The sequence below is a fragment of the Labrus mixtus genome, chromosome 23 (genome assembly GCF_963584025.1).
Source record: "Labrus mixtus chromosome 23, fLabMix1.1, whole genome shotgun sequence".
Classification (NCBI taxonomy): Eukaryota; Metazoa; Chordata; class Actinopteri; order Labriformes; family Labridae; genus Labrus; species Labrus mixtus.
In genome coordinates this window covers 8,189,839-8,209,536 of record NC_083634.1, presented here as the reverse complement: position 1 = coordinate 8,209,536, position 19,698 = coordinate 8,189,839, and the positions used below count along the sequence as shown (strand labels likewise).

Sequence of the window (19,698 nt, the reverse complement as noted above, 5' to 3'; positions counted from 1 at the left end):
AAAAGAGAGCACAATAGCAAAAAGCCCTTAAATGGGTCATCAATGCATAAGCAAGTAGCCTCCACTCACAGGAGAGAAGCAGGGAGAGTGCAAATATTAGCAGCACACACACATATACATACAACGGCTACATACACAATTTCCTCCTCGTAATGCACACACACACACACACACACACACACACACACACACACACACACACACACACACAATACACACACGGCAATTTCACGGCTGTGCGAACGGTTCAGCGAGTGTTTGTGTTAAGTAGGCTGAGCTCTCGGCCTTCATAAAACATGTATGGCGCTAATGCTGACCGTTATGTGGGTTTCGTGCCGGGCAGTCGCCAGGGAAACCGGTTCGATGGACTAAATGGACAAGTAAAAAAGAAAAAAGGAAAAAGGAAACGTCTCTCATAAAATGCATTAAGTGTCATTCAGAGCGCTCTCCGACGGCTCCGACGGCTCCGACTAAAAAAAAAAAAGCACAAAAAAAACAAACCCTCTGTTCTCTGAGGACTTCTGAGAGAACGGCAGAAGGATTGTTCAGGGTAAGAAAAAAAATAATGAGCGTCTCTCTCTCTCTCTTTTTTTTTTTTGCTACTGAAATCGAAAATAATAAATTACATCTGCTCCGGGAGGGGGATTTTTTTTCTTTTTCTAATGCACACGTGACCCTGGATGATTGTGTCCACGAGCTCAAGCATGGACACAAAAAAGAGGAAATAATGAAATTCCTCAGCTAGGGGAACTAAGGAGGATATTGTCCCTCCAGGTGAATGGAGTGTGCACGCATGCATACAGCTGCAACAGGAGGCTTTTGTGTCTCTCTCTTTGGTGATATGTGTTGAATCTCATAAACCCCCGCTCCCCATCCCCACCCCACCCCTCAGAAGGGCAAAGGTCAAAGCCTGTACCAAACAGGGACCTCTTGGATCGCTCTACTTTTATAAACCGTGTTAGCTTTTCATTTAAACACCCCCGCCCCTTTCTTCCCTCCCATTGCACCCTGCGTCCATATGAGACACATTAACTGCGTCCTCAAAGAGAGAAAAGGGAGGGGAGAGAGAAGGGGGGGGGGGGGGGGATAAACCCTCCTCTTCCATTGTTACAAGCTTTCGTCTATTTTTACAAGGCGGGGAGCGGAGAGCAGATGAGGGAGAGAGAAATATGGGGGGGGGGGAGTTAAAATAAGTTCTGGTGGGCCGTGTTTCGTCTTGTTGCACGGTTGAGAGGATGATGCATCACCACTCGGACTCACATGTGCAGAAATGTGCACACATGTAGAGACGCTACACATGCATGCCTGAATACACAGATTGGTGCAGCAGTTAGTATTGATCGAATACCACCTCCTGTGGAGCACTTGGTCAAGCTAAGACTCTGACCTCTATCATGCACTTTATGAAACAGTTAGTACATTTTGTATAACACACTGCAATCACCTGATTTCAGATTAGATGTTTTTAACTGTTGATTTATACGTAAGTACATACATAAGTCAAGTAACTTCTTTTTCAGGTCTGTGGCTTTGGGCTGCAGGGAGGTTTCACTCTGTATCTTACTTTAACCCCAAGCAGAGGAAACGCAACACACTGACACCATTGCAACACACGCGCTGGTTATCGCCTGCAGCAAGCAACCGTTTGTTTGCTCCGTTTTGACAGTTTTCACAGCATTAACCATGTCTCTGAGTCATCAAACCACCCCGATTAAAAGACAAACATGATGTCAAATTCCTAAATAATACGACCTAATTGGGATCAATTAGTGGGAGCAGACGACGCTGTTGGCACGGCGGCGAGCTTCCTGACAAAAATCCTTTCCCAGAAGGAATGCCAGTTTAAAGCCATGCCTGCTGGAGATGTGGCACAGCAAGCTGTTCCTGTAAACACACACACGTGGGAAACCCCAGACAGAAAGTCCCCCCCCCCCCTCCAGTTAGTGACAAAGTAGTGGGCGGAAAGGCGCAATATGTATCGGAATAGTCAAAGGTCAAGATGCTACCCGGCCAGATGCAGCACATACATAATGTGTAAGATAAACAGAGGGAAGGATAGGACATGCATACGTCAGCTCAGGCACAAACACAGCCAGAAAAAATGTACACAATTTGCAATTCCTGCACCTTAAAGGTCAAAAAGAGTGTCACTGCTTGTGTTTCGACTGCAGCTGCAGGATGTCTTACCAAATTTGGCAAACCTCTCCCTAGAAATGAAGACATATTCATTGGCTGGAAAAGGGGGTTACATCTGGTACCGGTTGGTTCAGTTGGTTCTGGCAGAACATGTTCACCTTTCTTGGAAATGTTTGCAATCGCATTTAAGTGATATGTGTTTTGTAATCAGCGCAGGATTCCTTGTGTGCAGAGCGTAATTGCCAGCGAGTTCTTCAGACGTGCGGAAGGAAAGTGTTGAGCAAGAGTTATTATGCATGCATTTGTGTTTGTGTCTTAGCTGTGAGGAGGTATGAGGAGGGGGTAGTGAGAGACGGTGTTGGCAAAAAAACATGAATGAATGCATGAGCGGCCCCAGCTTGGTGTCGGCCTGCAGAATGTGCAAACACCTGAAATGTGCTTGTTTTGTTTGCAGAATTGTTTTTGTTGCACTTCTTATATCCAATTCCCCGAGGTGAGAAAATAAAAAGAGTGCCTTCATTCTTTGGCTCTCTCAGTTTTCTTCTCAGATATAATCCTGGTGTGAAGTTGGCATGGTGCAACATATGCACATGCATATATACATTCACACAGATGGGTGTATACAAATGAATAAATTAACATTTGGCGGCCATTTTTCCCATGTTGTCCCACTTAAGGTGAGAAACCGGATGAGAAATGAGAAATGATGTAAATATATACGATTGTTAGCATTTCACTGCTTTCCTGTAGACCAGCAATATAAAAAAAAGTGACCAATGAAAATCCAGAAAGACACCTTGTCCTTTTTTAAGGGAAAAGTTAGGCTATATATTCACTAAATTATTAGCTGCAACCAGACAACAGCTAACTATGGCATTCAATAATGATCATTGAAAGACAATAAATTCCAAAGAAAGAGAATGATATCTGGTCATATTTAAAGGTAATATCACACAACTGATAGCCCATTAGCTACTAGGAGACAACTACTACTGTTAGCATTCAACCATTTCTAGCTAACCTTCATGTTAGCTAAAAGTTTTCCTACAAATGTAGGGGACGTAACATCTGGTATGAATTCAAAGCTTCACATAGGTGAAAATCCAGTGGGACTTCTTGCCATATAATAAAGTGAAATAACATGTTTGCTAACTATTAGCTGCCACTCTACAACATCTTACTTTAGCATTCAAGACCTGTCTAGTGTTAAGCTTCTTTACCTTAATGCTTCATATAAATATAAAGAATCTCTCCACTCTGCCAATGATCACTGATTAGAATCCAAAAACCACAGTGACAAGTGGTCATGTTTAAAGGTAAAATAACACATATGATAGCATTTTAGCTACTATACTACCAGACACCAGCTTTCCAACCATCTCTAGCTAACCTCCCCGTTAGCTAAGAGTTACCCTATTACTGTATGGGATGTGGCAACTGCTGTCATTTCATAGCTTCTCGTAGGTGAACATTCAGAGGGACATCTAGCCATGTATGAAAGTGAAACAACATGTTTGACAAACTTTTAGCTGTAACCAGACAGCAGCTCACTTTAGCAGGCAGCATGGGCGGACATTACTGTTAGCTAAGAATTGTGTCTCATATTGTATTCTCAAACACTGATTCCAGTAGTCAACTACTTTCCAGCTAAAGGTAGAACTGGGTTGATGTTAGTTGAGTGCTAAAAAATTGGCAACTGTCTGATGGTAGCTAATTAATCTTTTGGAAGGAATTGACAATCCAAGCCTTAGTGATTGTGACATCATGTGAAAATGGCTGCCATTAGAATAAGGTCAATTGGCATCCCTTGCAGCAAGCCCTTCCCTTGCTATGGACCTCACACTGGCAGATACAAGGCACCCACTGTGTCCCAGTGCTGCACACCTGATGCTCCAGCATGCATCGGCAAATTGTATCTCCGCGCAACCTGTTCCCCTGATCTTCTTTTATAATCACACACGGAATACTAACTGATTCTTGTGAGAAAAAAAAAGGGAAGGAAAGTAAGGTGGAGAAGTGAGAACAGGAGGCGCCGGAGGAGGAGGGAAAACAAGCAGAAGACAGAGTGCCTGGGAAAGGAAAAGGAAGGGGGCGAACAGAGGGAAGAAGGGCGGGAGGCTTTGGCTTAGTGCCTTGGAGGTGTTTAATTGTCTTCATTGAAGACCGCCCTGCCGGTTCCTACACCTGACACACATACCCCGAGCCAAAGAGTGATGATATCTTGAGAGAAGTAAGGTAAGGAAGGTAAAACAAAAAAAAAAAAAAGTAGAGCTTGCTGCATTCCAAATTAACAGCTGCTGGAGAAAGTGGTTTTACTCTGAACATTTCAAAACGTCCGTGCCATTTGGAGATGTGCCAAATTGCTAGTCGACGCTCCGTTGCACTTAAAAAGGCACAAAATGCACATGGCGGCGTGTATGACTGAAGGCCCTCATTGAAAACGCAGTCATGTCTTCGCAGTCGCCATGAAAAAGCATTCTGCTCTCCTTCTTGTTTTTCTCCTTTTTTTTTGTATCCAATGTGCATCCAGATTGCAGAAGACAATATAGAAGTAGCTTAGATGCGAATATCGACACGTTTACCTCCCAAAACAATACAGCTGCCTTACCAGAGCGGGGGTATTATCGCTAGTACTTTACAATAATTCCCTTTCTAACACATCCGCTGCCTTTTATTGTGTGTAAGAATGGCTCATATTCTGTACATACACACGTTGAGTGCAATATAAGAGTGCAGCCCCTTTTTTTTTTTTTACTCCCTGGAGCAAATGGCTATCGTGGCTGTGTGATGCTTTTCTGTCTGTGTCAGTGTTTGTAAGCCTCCTGAATGGCTGTTTTTTTTTAATCTCTGTCAGGAGTGGGTGTCAAGGCCGCCTCTAGCTGCACAAAACACCACAGCAAACAATTCCATTATCCTCACTTCGGACTTTCACAAAAACTGGTTTGTGTGTGTGTGTGTGTGTGTGTATGTGTCTGCTCAACACTTCCGTACATCAGTTCTAGTTTATTTTTTTGGCAGTCTCCTCTGTTACTTCTAGCTACTTAAGTATTAGAAAACATTACATCTGTTTTGAACAGTTCCATTCCCTTGTTTTTTTGGGGGGTTTTTTAAACTCAGATTATTCAGCTCAGTTGTTTCAGTCTCAACAAAACTCTCCTTGAATTGCTTCCCTTACATATTCTGGGCTAAAACATTGGAAGATTGCAACCACAAAAATTGCTCCAATCATGTAATTCCATATCCTTTAGGGTTATAAATAAATTAAACCCCAAATATTGTTGTTTTCAGAGGCTTGTAGACTTCATATTCCCTAAGAAATGTATGATGTTTTGCCGAGTTGTTATGTTTTCCCTGCTCATCCACCCTGCAAATCATATTCTGACCCCATGAGATTTAGCTTTTGACCCCTATGGGCGGGTTCCGAGCCCCCCTGCAGCTCTAGATAATCCACCGAGTAAACCGTTTTTCTTCGGGACCATTTCTGCAGTAGAAAGTAGTTGATATGAAGTAGAAACTGTCCAGGGAGAGGTCTTTAGGTTATACAGAGTATCCGCTTGATAGGAATTTTAAAAAAAGAATTGAAAACTGAGTGATGTCGGAAAACCTCAATGGTCTTCAAACCCGAGTTTGAGCGTGCCCAGATTCTAATTCATTCAACAACAACAACAACAACAACAAAAAAAAGTCTGCAAATTGGGTGAATTGTTTCTTCAACAGGAAACAGTTCAAATCTGCAGATTCCTCTTGTTCACCCCTACTCCATGTTGTTTCCCAGTCTAACGTGCGTCAGAACAGTATGTTACAGGAGTTAAGACTGCACTGGGTGGGCTTTACAGTCCATGTGTTCCCATGTGGAGAGACACAGAGGAAGACACGCACTGTGGTTGTGACACTAGGGGTGTGATTTGAATACCTGCCTGCTCCAGCTAAGCTGTGATCAATCATCTCTCTGTCAAGCGCCACTCCCCTGCTGGCGAACTTCACCATGCATGTAGCCCCATCCCTCACTTTACTTGCCATCCTTCTGTTTCTCATTCTGTATCCCTCTCCTGTATCGTTTTTTTTTTTTTAATATAAATTTTCTCTCTATCTCCTGATCTCTCTCGGGCTCCCACGCAGTGTGACTCATTTACTCCAACCCTGCCATGCCATGCATCCCTCTCTTTACTCCCCCCCCCCACCCCCCCACACACACCCCATCAGCAGGTCCCCCTCGTTCTCTCTGTCTCCCTTTGCTGTCGGCACCTCAGGATATCACGAGAAGAAACCAGTGGCGTGGGGGAAGAGGGACAGATGGAAATGAACGAGACTGCGGGCACACTCGCTCGCGCAATATGTAAGCATGCAAATTCTTTACACACCCGTTTTATTTGGGAGCAAAAAGACTTCTTTATTTTCGCCGCTAAATTTCTCCGCTTCACATTCGCACATGGACTTTCACCTTGGGGAAGTCTGTGCATGTGTAACACGCCGATTGATGGCCCAACGTGTCTTCCGCTGGGTGATTTTTCACTACGCTGCTCTGCGCTGGGTGGCATGCACAAACACAGAAACACACTCCCATCCCTCCGACGAGTTGAGGGAAATCAGACCTAAGACCAGTGTCTGCTGCCTCTCAGCTCTTGAAATATGAATGGTTTTAATTAAACAAACTCGCTTTGCCATCTGGCCCTACAATTGGGCGCTCTTAATGAACAGAGTCACACACAAACAAACATACACACACACACATATGCGCACATTATTAACCAAACTAAGCGGGATTCCAACAGGCAAAAAAAAAAAAGAGAAGCTTCATAAATAGAGAGAAACAACAACGATGAAGTGATCTAGTGAGGTGGTTCTTCACAGAGCTGTTCTTCAGTGATGCCTCAGTGTTAAGAGTTTTTTTTACACTTGTGTCTTGTGTGTATGTTAGCAGAAACACACAAATACCTGCTGTGTTGTGCAACATCTGCATCTCCATTCTAAGCTGCTAAATGATGATCTTGCTAATCCAGCAGTTGAACCCCAAGTTTCTCAACAGGAGAGACAGTGTGGAGATTGATTCTGGTGTGTGTATTTATGTCTGTGTGTTTGTGTGTGTGTGTGTGTGTGTGTGTGGGGGGGGGGGGGGGGGGGGGGCTGGTTGTCTGGCAGCCAAAGCACAGAAACGTGGGAGGCATGCTAACGTTAGCAGCCAGTAGGACGTGCTATTACTCTCTCAGAGGCAACAATAAATTTGCACTATTCATCCGTCTTGGCAATCTGGCACCAAAGAAAATCAGACGTCAGCCTCGGTGAGAGGCACTCAGGGATGTAGTGGTAGATAAAAAGTTGGGTACACTAATCGTACAAGGCACTTGTAAGCAAATGTAATGTGGCAAAATAGTCCCTTTCCAAGCAAGTCCCCTTTAAAACTTGTTTAAAATTGTTGTCCGATTGACACTGTCAGATATTATCTGGACGTATCAAGAGAATTTAGAGGAAAAAATGATAAGAAATTCACATTGTTTACAGAAGATGAAGACTTGTTCCTGCTTTTTTACCCTTTAAATGATCGTGCAACCCTTGAGAATTATCTTTTAATCCCTGCAGGAGGGTGTAAAGCCCTGTCTAGGAATCCTTAGCCCCAGATAATCCACATAGTAAACATTTATAAGGACTATTTCTATGGTAGGAATTAGTTCAGAAGACATTAAGACTGTCCACAGACTTAAAATGTATCCTTGTTTTTTCCAAAATGGACAAATTGCTCCTTCAACTGGGATCATAATAAGCAGATTCCTCTGGCTCCTCTACTTCCTGTTGTTTTCCAGTCGAACACAATTCATTTTACTTGACACACTTATGTCCACAAAGAATATATTATCTTTGTTTACCTGTGTACAGCAGCAGCAGCCCCGGGCTGCACAGCAACATACCATTGTATCAACTCAGACGTGTACAAGGAGGTTAAAGCTACACATTAGCATTTTTTTCTCTAAAAAAAAAAAAGCCCCTATGTAATAATGATTCACGCCGTGGATCAAATAGGATACATCATTGGCAGCGTGACCCATGGCAACAAGCTCAACTTATCCACACTGACGTTCTCAACAATGATATTACATCTTCGGCGCCGCGAGCTGTTCGACAATCGCATGGAGGTTTCACATGAAAACCCTTTGCACACCTCAGACACCTCACACGATCAAAGGGCCGATGTGGAAGCGTGTTATTTTTGAGGTGTACTTGAACTAACACGGCTAAGAATTGAAACATTCGCCGCCCTCCCTCTGGCATTGTGGAGATCAATATTAGAGTAAAAAAAGTCTCTGACCCACCGGAAAAAAAAAACAGCGCATTTCTATCTGGAAGGGCTCTTTGACATCCGTTACAGCCTAATCGGGTGTTTGACTCCAAACACTCAGAGTGTATGAATATCTGATGAGCACCCGGGTAAGCTTATGAATAAGTGAGAGGCCCAGCTGTGCATCAAAAACATCAAGACTTCATGGGATGTGCCAAGTGCCTTTTGCTGAGAACTATAAAGCACTACCAGGCTGTTCAAGAATTACTGAAGAATGTATGTACGCTCTTGGCCTGAAAAAGGAGACTAACAATCGAGTTTTTTCGTCCAACTGAGCAAATTCAGAGCTGCTTCAGAACTCGTAAGGCTCCTGACATGGCGAGCTTTTGGCCGTCTGAAAGAGAAGCCTATGAAGATGAAATTGCAGAGGAGTCTTGTCTGATCATTCGTGCAGCATGGAGCGGGTCAAGAATGTGTTCATGTGCCCGCGGTGACCTCAACGCTCCCTGTTTTCATTCACTTCTGGAAGAAAACTGCCTTGGCTTGAGAGTTTTTCTCTCTCCCTTTTTTTTGTTGTTTTGACAATCCCCATGGAAAGGAGTCAACGGATAGAAAATAATAAAGTTGGAAGCCTGACCTTGATGAAGGAGATGAGGGGAGAAGTAAACAGGGTCCCTTGGCACAGCTGTGCAGGGTGGAAGGAAAGAAAGGATGAAGACTTTGGAGTGAAAAAAAAAAAACAGACTGTGTGTTTGTTGTATTCGCATTTGTGTTTGTCTGGCTTTGGTTAGTACCAATGCCTGGGTATTTGTGATTGTGTGTGTGTGTGTGTGTGTATTGGGGAGTAGAAGTTGCATGCGTGCATCCATGCATGCGAGACAGAGGAGCAGCTGCCGTGCGGGACGATTGTTCAAGCACATTGTGCGAACATCGATTGACAACAAGCGAGTCGGAGCTGAATGGAACCATTTGCCTTTGTGGCCATTTAAACATTACACAAAACACAAGCGATCAAAACATGATGGATCATGATGAAGTAAGAAGGGAAAAAAAGCCAAATCCATGAGTCAAAGTTTCCAAACTGGAATTTTTTTTTTTTTTTTTTTTTTTTTTTAAGCTTAAGATTTGTCATATTCTAAAATAAACTCAAACCGTTATTTATTCTTGCCTGTAGCCTACATGAATTAGAATCTAAAATCCTTTCTGGTGCTCCCGCCACGAATCGCAGTCACATCATGCGCGCAAAAAGGCTGCAATTACCTGTTGCTAATGATGCCCATTCCAGCGCTGAACACCAACGCAATCCATCTGTTAAACTTTTGTTCTCCCTCTTTTTGCTCACTAAGTCCCTAATTTTCTTAAAGGTCTAGGGGCTTCCTATAGAGCACTGATGGTGTCTGTGTGTGCTCTGGCAACAACAGGAGGGGGAGTGCTAATGACAGTAGTTAGCATCCCCTCAAGAGGCTGAAGCAGTTTGCCAATATTTGCCCTAACCTTAGATGATTGCGTTTGCTTTACACTCCCGTATTTAGCTCATGCCCTTACCCAGAGTGACCTAGCATAAGTGAGCAAACCAGGAAGGCACAGCGTCTTCCTCAAGGGCACTTTAAAAGGAAACTTAGAGCTGTTTTTTTTGTTTGTTTTTATGTGATTGCAAGACAACACCTACACCAATTACAGGCTCTCAGACCACAAGGCCACCCTGCTGCCTGCTTAAATCCAAACTACATCTCCTCTTATTCTCACAGTACAAACTGTTAACCCGTTTAGGACTGTACAAACACGCTGAAACGATGTGAATTTTCGAGGTACAAGAGAGATTTACAAAAGAAAATCTTGGGCTAAAAAAGAAAAAACAACAACCAGCCAAATCTTCACATGCTCTCACTTACTTTCAATCTCACTTGTGAGGCTGCCCTTCCATCTACACACACACACACACACACACACACACACACACCAGTTCAAACTGATCTCACTAAAGATAGCAGCGCAGCAGTGGAGCATGTTGTTTCTCTTGGATGGAGACTGATTCATGAATTGACCTTGACTCTGTTTCTCCAACAAATCTCGTCTAAAGCACCAGTTTACTTTGCAACAGAAAACCTCTGAAACCGTGGAAACGGAGAATTGACAACATGTGTGCACTGAGCTGATCTGAAAAGTGGCGGAAGAGTGTGTGACTATGTGTTTTGGGACGGATAGCTGATTGAAAGTATTTAAATTGGACCACTTTTTTCAGATGTGAATGTGCTCCTTTTTTGGGGGGGATTTTAAATATTCCATCTTTGGGATTTATTTCTGTTGGTATTTTATGCTGTTTTCATTCTCAATTTCGATTTGATTGACAGGCTGCTCCGTGTTTTGATCTAACTCGATTGCTATCGGCCAGCCCTGTCGTATTACACTAAAATCACACCAAATTCAAATGAGCCTCCTTGTTACCTACCTTAGCGAGTGAATGGTTGCCTAAAGCTGTAATCAGAGATCTCAAAAATCCACAAGGTAGCCCAAACTGCTCCCATTAGAAGTGTTTTAAATCCCTTCAATTGTCACCCTTCAAAAGCTCGCATTGGCACCTTTTTCAACTGCTGGTTTGATGTGCACGTCAATTGGGGTTCACCTGACGTTCCATATCCTGTCTAGGGTCATTTGAAACCAATAAAAAAAGACATTACACTCTCCCTATAACCCCTCCAGGTGAAGCCTTCATCTTCTGCTTCTGGATGCAACTGGACAGGATATTGACAGAATTGTTCCATGAAGACATCATCCACAGAACAACTTCCATAGAAGAAAAAAAAAAGAGAGGATGTGTATCTTTAAGCCATTTGAATATCCTTATCCTAAGCTGCAGCGGGGAAGCCTCTGCACTTAGGCTTAGCACTCTCAAGACAGCTACTCCTTGTTAAGCGTCGCCTCAGACTCCTCGACTATGAATGGGACCATTACCCCCATCTCTCAATGCACACCCAAATGCACACACACACACACACACACACACTCGCACACAAACACTCACAGATATTTTAGCCCTGGTAGGGAAGTAGCTCATGCTAGCTGTGAGAAGGTTTAGAAAGGGAAGAGATACAGTTCTGTACCTAAGGGACTGCCTTTACAACAGGCTCCATTGCTTTCCATTGCGCCCACTCACTCTCTCTAGACTGCAGTCTTTTCACATTACAACCTACAGAACATCACTTCCATCTCCCTGGTTGTGGGAAAAATGAACTCCTCCGTAAAGGGCCTCAAGCCAAACAAGAGCTGCAAAGCGCTACAACAGGTATCTGCTCAGGTTCTAAACAACTCAACCGGGGTATTAACCCCCCACTGCTCCTCCATCATTGCTTTGTCTTTAGAGATACGGTACTTGCCAGGGTGCAGATATCTATCCTGGTTGAAGCCTGGTCGACATAATGGAATTTAATGAGAATCGTAAAGTAAAGAGCGGCACACCCAAAGGAAAAAGACAAGTCTGAACGGTGTTGATCTTAAAGAATATATATGTTTCGTTAGCTCCCTGGTGTAGTCCCTTTGATCAAATAGGCCTGTTGTTTCTGAAGCAGAACCCCAGGACTCATAGTAAATCCCAGACCTTGTCTTCACGTGATGCTCACATGTGGAAGGGCCCTTACCTCTGATAAAAGTTGCAACAGCTACTACACCACATCACACCTAACACAACTCAGAACATACAAACTACTGCCAAAAAATCTCCGAACAAAAACACTAAAAGGAAATTGTGATTGCAAGTATAGTAATTAGGTCTTGAGCCTCATTGTTTTGGTTTGTTTGTAAGACTCTCTATACTTGGATGGTTACTTGATTTGCTCTAGGCGTTATGTGAGTGTGTGTTTTTTCCTACATCTTAACGACTTCTAAATCTCCTTTCAGTGTTTGCCCCTACCATTTTCCATGTGCTCTGCCTCACCGACACTGCCATCCGGCGTTGTCCTCTCGTAGCTGTCCTCCGGCAGGGGAAGGGCGCCCAGGCGGGGCCCTGATGAGCTCTTGCTGCTGGGCGTCTCCGACTCGTCCAGGCCGCTGTCGTAGCAGCTCTGCAGCGATCCCTGCTGGTGAGGGTCCTGGGGCTGGCTCACCACCGAGAAGGTCACTCGGCGAAACGGCTACAAGAAAAAACCAAACGGCCGGGGGTCACTATAAAAGGGACTGCTGGTACCTTATGTTTTATTATTGTTTGAGGACATAGCTTGGGGGTTGGATCCTCAGGATTTTCAAGAGGGGTTTGGGTCAGGATGGAAGAGATAGGTTAGGGGGGAAAAAAAGGGGCATGGGTAAGGTTGGAGTCTGGTGGAGTCGAAGGGTTCTAGCTAGATTTGAAAGATTCTTGGGGGCCAACTTACATCTAAAAGCAACCTTAAAATCAATTCCTACTCCCCAAAAATAAGACGTCTAACCTAATCTACTGTCACGATAGCCAACAAAAGAGTTTTCATTACCACAGTCAAGGTCCTGCCTTTCTTCCACCCAGAAAATACTTTAATAGTTAGACCTTGTAATAGGGATGTGGAGGAGGCTGTACAAAGGGAGCCTTTCACAGGCTTCCTCGAAGCTCAGGGGACCCAACAGACATTGCAGCTGGCCAAACCTGTGTGTTTAATACAACTAGGAAGGAAGAATACACCAGCCTCGTTCTCCTGTTTATTTGCGCACTAAAAAAAACAGAGGCCAAGGTGAGCAAGAATTCGGCCTTGCAGGAGGTCCGATTTGTTGCTGCAAAGCGAAAGCACAAAAGGCAAAAGATGACCCAAGATACAACCGGGCACATGGACTGAATTACATTTAAAAAAAAAAAAAAAAAGGGTTTGCTGGATGAGCTGTTATTTCACACGGCCAATATGTGTAGCCTGCTCTAACACATTAATGAGCAGTGGTCTGAGTTAAGCAGTTGCAGAGCATGTCATTAAAACGCAAAGGCCCTCTTTCTCACTGTCTCGGTCCGTTTCTTTTCCTTCCCCTTTAAGTCTCTCAATCCCTGTCTGAGTTTTTTTTTGTATGGCGAAAGAGGGGAGATGAAAGAGGGAGAATGAGCATGAGGCGAGGAATGAAAGATCAGGCTTGGTCATTACCAGAATAAATGGCATAACAAATGGCTAATGCCATTCATTAATTAGATACGAGCAGCCTCTGTTGCGGCGCATCTTCTTTGCTAGACCTCATCACTTGCTAATGTTGTCCTTTTTATTTTGTCTGCTTTGTCCCCCCCCCCCCCCCCCCCCCCCCGTCCTCCCTGTTTCCTCGTTCATGAGGATATTAAACGGAACATAGGCTCATTACTCAAAAATGCTCTCCCTCCTTACGTTCGTCCACCAATTGTCATACCTGAAGTAAATCTGTAATCAGCCTCTGTAATCAAAAACTGTGTCTACAGTCTAACATTTCATCTGAAAGGCTAATGCCAAAAAAAATCATGTCAAGCTCGTAATGTGTTGACAGATATTTGGAATATGAGTTCATGAGAAAAAGAGTGGTAAATGAAGTACAAACAAACACACACATAGACACACACACAGAGATATAAGGGACATCCTCAGCATCCACTGATAGGTCACCTTTTCTATGTGAGCCTCTTTTGTTATTCTATCATCTTTAGACACTTTCTGTAAGCGCCTCTCAGCCTCTGCCAGGCACAAACTGTGAAGGATTCTCTTCTTTGATAATGAAATTTCACCACAAGCCAATGGGAAGTAAAAAAAAAAAATGGGCTTCCTTTTCGCATGCGTGGAAAACAAATTTGCATTTATTTATATATTTCCGCCCCGCTCCTCTTTTCTCTGGCTGGCTGGCTAACACAACAATCTTGGCAATAAATCATGTTTCCATGTAATTACAATCAACACTCAACAAATGAATTGGTATAAATATTCATGCAAATTTCACTTGGATAGTCAAACATTTGTTGCATAATTAATATCGAGGCCCAGAAGGAGAGCTGCTCTCTATAAGTGTAATAACACTTGAATGCTAAGATATGAAACATGGTTTTTTTTATAGTTTTTATTTGGGTTTTGTTTGTTTGTTTGTTTTGACTCCATTTCTCTGATACACTTGTTTGGTGCGAGGTGCGTTTTTAACAAGTCCCCTAGCTTGCATGTCGTTACACAATAAAGTACTTTGTCTTGATCAGTTTTAGTGGAGTGCCATACTCCTGGAGAAGCACACTCCCTCTTTTTTTTTTCTTCTAATGATACAAATTAAACGACTGTTGCCTAATGAATTGCTGGCGAGACCGAGACCAAAGAAAAGAAACACTCCAGCAAAGCAGGCACCGAGGGGAAAATTGAGTTTGGGAGAGAGAAAAGACGCTGACGGGAAGAGAAAGGGAAAAAAAAAAAGTTAAATGAACAAATAGATTTTTTGTACACCTGAATTTCCCTTATTTTCACTGGAGGGAGAGCGAGATAGACGAGAGGGAAAAAAAAAAGCTAATTTGTTTGCAGACCAGAAATGGAGTTCATGCGGTGATCGCCGGAGGCTTTGGATTAGAATCTGCAGCAACCACCGTCTGCACAGCGACCTTCGCTCCCTTCATTCTGTGTCTTTTAAATAAATGAATAAAATAAGAAGCAAGACTTTCTAAGTCGTTTTTTTCCCCCCTTATATGTGTTTGCATGTCTAGGTGTGTGTCTGGACTGTCTCACAATGGCAAGCAATGTCTTTTATCCTGACTTCTCATATTCAAAGGGAAGAAGATTTTGGTGCCTTGTTTCATGGCTGAACCACAGGGATGAAATTAAAAGCATTATGTGCCAGACACACAACTCAAAGGAGTTGACAGCTGGGGGATTTGCCAATCGAAAGATACTTTTCTGCATGAGCAATGGCGAGGGAGATTTTTTACATCGGAAAGGGATAAAATCAGCCTGTTGGCATAACACTGAAAGTGTTACCCTTTCTGCCCATCCCCCACAGTTTGCCCTCTATTACCAGACACTGGACATGTTCAGACCTGGTGCCTTTTGTCGAGGCTGACTGAGTACATGTCCTTTTGATGCCGTCCACTCTACCTCCTACCATGACCCCTTGCCCTCCAGGTCCACTCTGCTGCCAATCAATTTAACAGCCGCTGAGTAGGAAACACAAACACACACATACACTGAAGAGTCATGACCTCAGTCCCATTTAATTTGAAAGAAAGGCACTTTAAATTAAAAGCTAATACTCGAGAGTCAATTATTTTTATTGACTGTCTGTAATGTGATGGATGGTTCCAAAGCCTTGTATTAAGAGACAATAAAAAAGCCATAACCAAAGTAAACTATCAAAATGACAACTACACACCTTAGTATCCGATCATAACGTAAGAAGCTGAGCTCCATGCTGTGCTCTGCCATAGAGTGGACGAGCTTTCAATGAATGGCTTTCACTACATGTTAGCACTAGTTTTACTTTATCTTTACCAGATGCCGGGACCCCTTTTGGGCTCCCAACACTGGAGAACCTCTTGAGGGTGTGCCTGTGATTGAAAGCCAGCTGTGACAGCCACGGGTGATTGAGCAAATCCGTCATCCCACAGAATGAACAATGCAAACAAGCCACAGGTTTATTGGGGAGCCCGTGGCCGAAGCCTGGCCGGGCCGATTTCCTGGACGCTAAACGGGAAACACATGGGCTGCCTGACTTAAGGGGACCTGGAGCCAATAAAAACAGGGACGGTGCCACTCATGTCAATAATGTGTGACCTCCTGGATTTGATTTTCATTTCCTGCTTCCCGCAAACTAAACTGTGCAGCTGTCAGCAGCACTCTGTTTGAGCCTTGCTTCTTCTTTTATCTTCATTGTATTTGAAGTAGAACGCTCTGCCTTTGCATGAAACATCAGAGTTGCTTAGATCAATGGCACAATTTGAAAACGCAGTCAAGACACATTACTTTAGGCTATACAGTAGCTTTAATGTCAAGTGATTCCTAAAATGCTGTCATTATCTGAACTCTGCTCCAATTGGCATGCCAAATGGTGCTCAATACTTATTCGACATAATACAGAACACCCAATTGAGACTGTGTTTATACTCTACAGCATCTCCTTGTCCATTGAGGAAGACTTTAGAACCTGTGTTCCCTGGATGTCTGGATTCATAATTAAACCCTTTCCAGAGCCGTTGGACACGGTCAGTGATAATGGAGCGATGTCGGAAAGGCCTGGTTTGGAAAACACAGTGTGTGTAATTTCAGCTGTAAATACCTTTGGCGGATGGCAGTGACCCTCTACCATGAACCACAGGAAGTAATTGTGGCTGGGCTACACTTGGGGGAAAGGGGACCAAACATAAACTGCAGGGCCAGTGTCTTATTGCAGTCAAGCAAAGAGAGAGGGAGGTAGAAAGAAGAGAATATGTGTAAGTGAGATGGAAAGGTAGATAAAGAGGCCAGTTTGAACGCAGAAAGACTCGGAGAGAGTGAGCGAAGGAGTGACACACGAGTATGGCCATGATTGCCAAAAGTGCCTGTCGGTAATTAAGAAGCCTTGTTTCATTTTTAATGGGCAGCCAGACATAGACCTGTGATATGCCACCTGAGACGTATAGAGAGTGCCAAATAGCCACGGAACACCAAACGACATACTTGCTGGGATCTTAAATTGATTCAACCCAATCGCAGCTGCTGGTCAGGCTTGGTGTAATTCCAGAACTGTGAATTAAAAAGATCACGAGACTGAAGGGATAAATGAGACAAATGCCCTCAAGGTGAATGTCTGACTGGAAATCAATCGGAATCTGATCAGGGTGGATTCAGGTTCGGGTTTGGGTTGACGCTCAGTTGCATTTAATTACCATGTAACAGGCTAAGCTAGGCACAGAGCAGTGATGCTGCCTGGTTTCAGCAAACAGAACAAAAGTGACTGAGAAGGGCTCTCAGGTGGGTTTTGGTCTGGGCCGAGTAAGTTGAGGGGATTTTACTGGAGTGGTTGGCTGCAGCTTTTGTTAGTGCAACCCCTGCTGACTCTCAGGTATCATGTTCTAGCCTGACTGATAGCTTTGGCCCTGTCAAGCTCCAGTGCTTCTCTTCACTTCCTCCGGTTTCCCCCGTCTTCTTCAAACTTCACTACCCGGCGCACATTCCTCCCAGGTCACCATGGATGAAGAGGGGAAACCGGGGTAACATTTCCAATAAACACCCAAGACTCCAGGAGAAAAAGGAAGAAAAACAAAGCAGAGATAAGAGGCTCTCGCGAGTTCATTGTCTGATGTTTTTTTCCCAACATTATCTTCTGAGTCAACAGAGATGCAAAGGTTTTTTTTTGGGGGGGTCGTGTTCTACTCTGCTGATTTTGAAAGAAAGTAGTTTTTCACATCCTTTCAGGCAGCAAGGCGCACAAGGGTATCCAGCTGCCTCTGAGTTCAACACCTTAACTGTGTACACAATAATGGATTTGAAAATAATAATGGAAGGTGCGATTAGATTAGAAAGATTTGAATGCCAACATTCAGTTAAACTGATGTGTGTTTATGAGCTGTGAGGTCATAGAATACACAAAGGTACCAAGCTAGATAATAACAATTTCAAACACCTCGAAAAATACTTTTATTACAGAAGGTGTAGGCATTACGGGCAACAGAGCACACACAGTCTTGTTAAGTATCGATGCTATTAGCACTCTCTTGTGGATCTTTGAAATCATGAGGGCATCTTTTACCTTCCCACTTTACCATGTGGTCCTTTTATGATCTGACAGCACACCGATCAATCGAATGCCCTTCAGTACTTGTCCACTGAGGGTCTTCTCTGAGTCTTTACTGACCCTTTATTGGAGTCTTTGGCAGAAGAAATAGCTGTATAAATATATGTGCCCCATTAAGAGAACACTATGTAAAAAAAAGACAGCAGGAAACCAAAGATATGATAGTTCTCATGCTTTTGAGCATTGCACAGTTGGGGCAGTGCCATAAAAAGTTGTTGCTAGGCAAACGAAGTTCTCCAATGGAACTCTTGGGGAAACAATCTTGGGCTCAGAGCTTGTGCGTTGGGAACAGCATTGGATTGAGAAAAAGGAAGTGGGGGAAAAAAGCTGCCAAAGTTGGAGAGTATAATAAAGGGAACTGGGTAACAAAGGAAGGGAAATAGAAGATACAGAAATGAGAAAGAGGGCGATCCTTCCGTTTCTGAATCTATTTTCCTCCACATCCCGCTTTCGTCTTTTCTTTTTCCCAATGTGTTTGGAATGCCTTTGGAGTAGTTCCAGTTAGCACTTTCCTATTAGCATGCACCCCATGCACACAGCCGGAGAGACGGACCCGCAGGAAGAGAAAATATAGAGTGTGGGGGGGGGGGGGGGGGGGGGGGAGATCACACATGGTTACTTTCTTAAAGTCTGGGCTAAACTTTTAATTGCTCTTCAAGTGGCGGATTAAGCCACTGGTGTAACAGAGATACTATTCTAGGGGGATGCTTTTGAACATCTTCAGAAGCTTAGTCCAACCCCTGACCTGCTCTGAATGGCAAAGGAGAAGTGTTTCTTTTTCCTTTTTTCTGAAGTTGATGGGCTGGGGGAGCAGAGATGAGTTGAGGGATGTTGGTGTTGAGTTGTAGTGGATTAGCTTCAAGCCGACAAAATAATGTCCTTCCGTGGCATGCTGCTGTGACGTTCTGCTGAGCTGCAAGAACACCGACATAGCAAGCCTAGTGAACATGTACGCTGGTAGCAGCAGGGCTTGAAAAGACGTTCAAGGGGATCAAGGAAAGCTTCATAATTCATAAAGGGGGGCTTGTCATTGTCAGCAAAAAATATGGAATGCATGTCCACTTATGCTGTGGTCAATCTTTGTCGATGTTCCAGAGCAACATCCGTGAATTGTGTTACACCCTCTCATTACAAATGAATGGAGGCCGTCTCTTGTGTCACCCATGTTAGAGCTACTGCTGCTGACACCAGTGCTGGCAGACACTGGGAATGACTGTCACCCAAACCCTGACACTGGTGTTGCTTACATACAGTCTGCCTGCAAATCATGAGATTGCGTTTCCTACTTTTCCGACTTCTTCAGATCTTGTTCTTACACTGACAACTGAATGGCACACCACTCATTGTGGGAAAAGCAAGTAGAATAGCTCCCTGACCACTCAAGCATGGTGAGTGCCTTTTGTCTTTCAGTCAATGGTTTATGTGTGTGTGTGTGTGTGTGTGTCATGTATTTGGCATTGTCATGTCATTTCACATGTCACCCTGCCATCAGCTTAGGTACCCAGATTCTGGCATTGGCAGGAGGGGTAGAGGGATGTAAGTGTCGTGTTTGGGGATCCATCACAGTACTAGCAGCACCGCATGTGACC

General features: G+C 43.8%; 1 protein-coding gene across 6 annotated transcripts in view; it reads right to left on the bottom strand.

Moving 5' to 3' along the window:
• The window catches only part of pcdh7b (protocadherin 7b), a 114,093-nt gene that overhangs the window by 48,011 nt on the left and 46,384 nt on the right, over positions 1-19,698 (bottom strand). For 2 of the 6 annotated variants that reach the window (XM_061031578.1, XM_061031575.1), the window contains exon 2: positions 12,315-12,534. The exons of 2 other annotated variants lie outside the window; for them this stretch is intronic. In XM_061031578.1, coding sequence (XP_060887561.1) covers positions 12,315-12,534 — 220 coding nt within the window. The remainder of the gene's footprint in view (positions 1-12,314; positions 12,535-19,698) is intronic. 2 more of the 6 variants (XM_061031579.1, XM_061031576.1) reach the window with 1 other exon arrangement.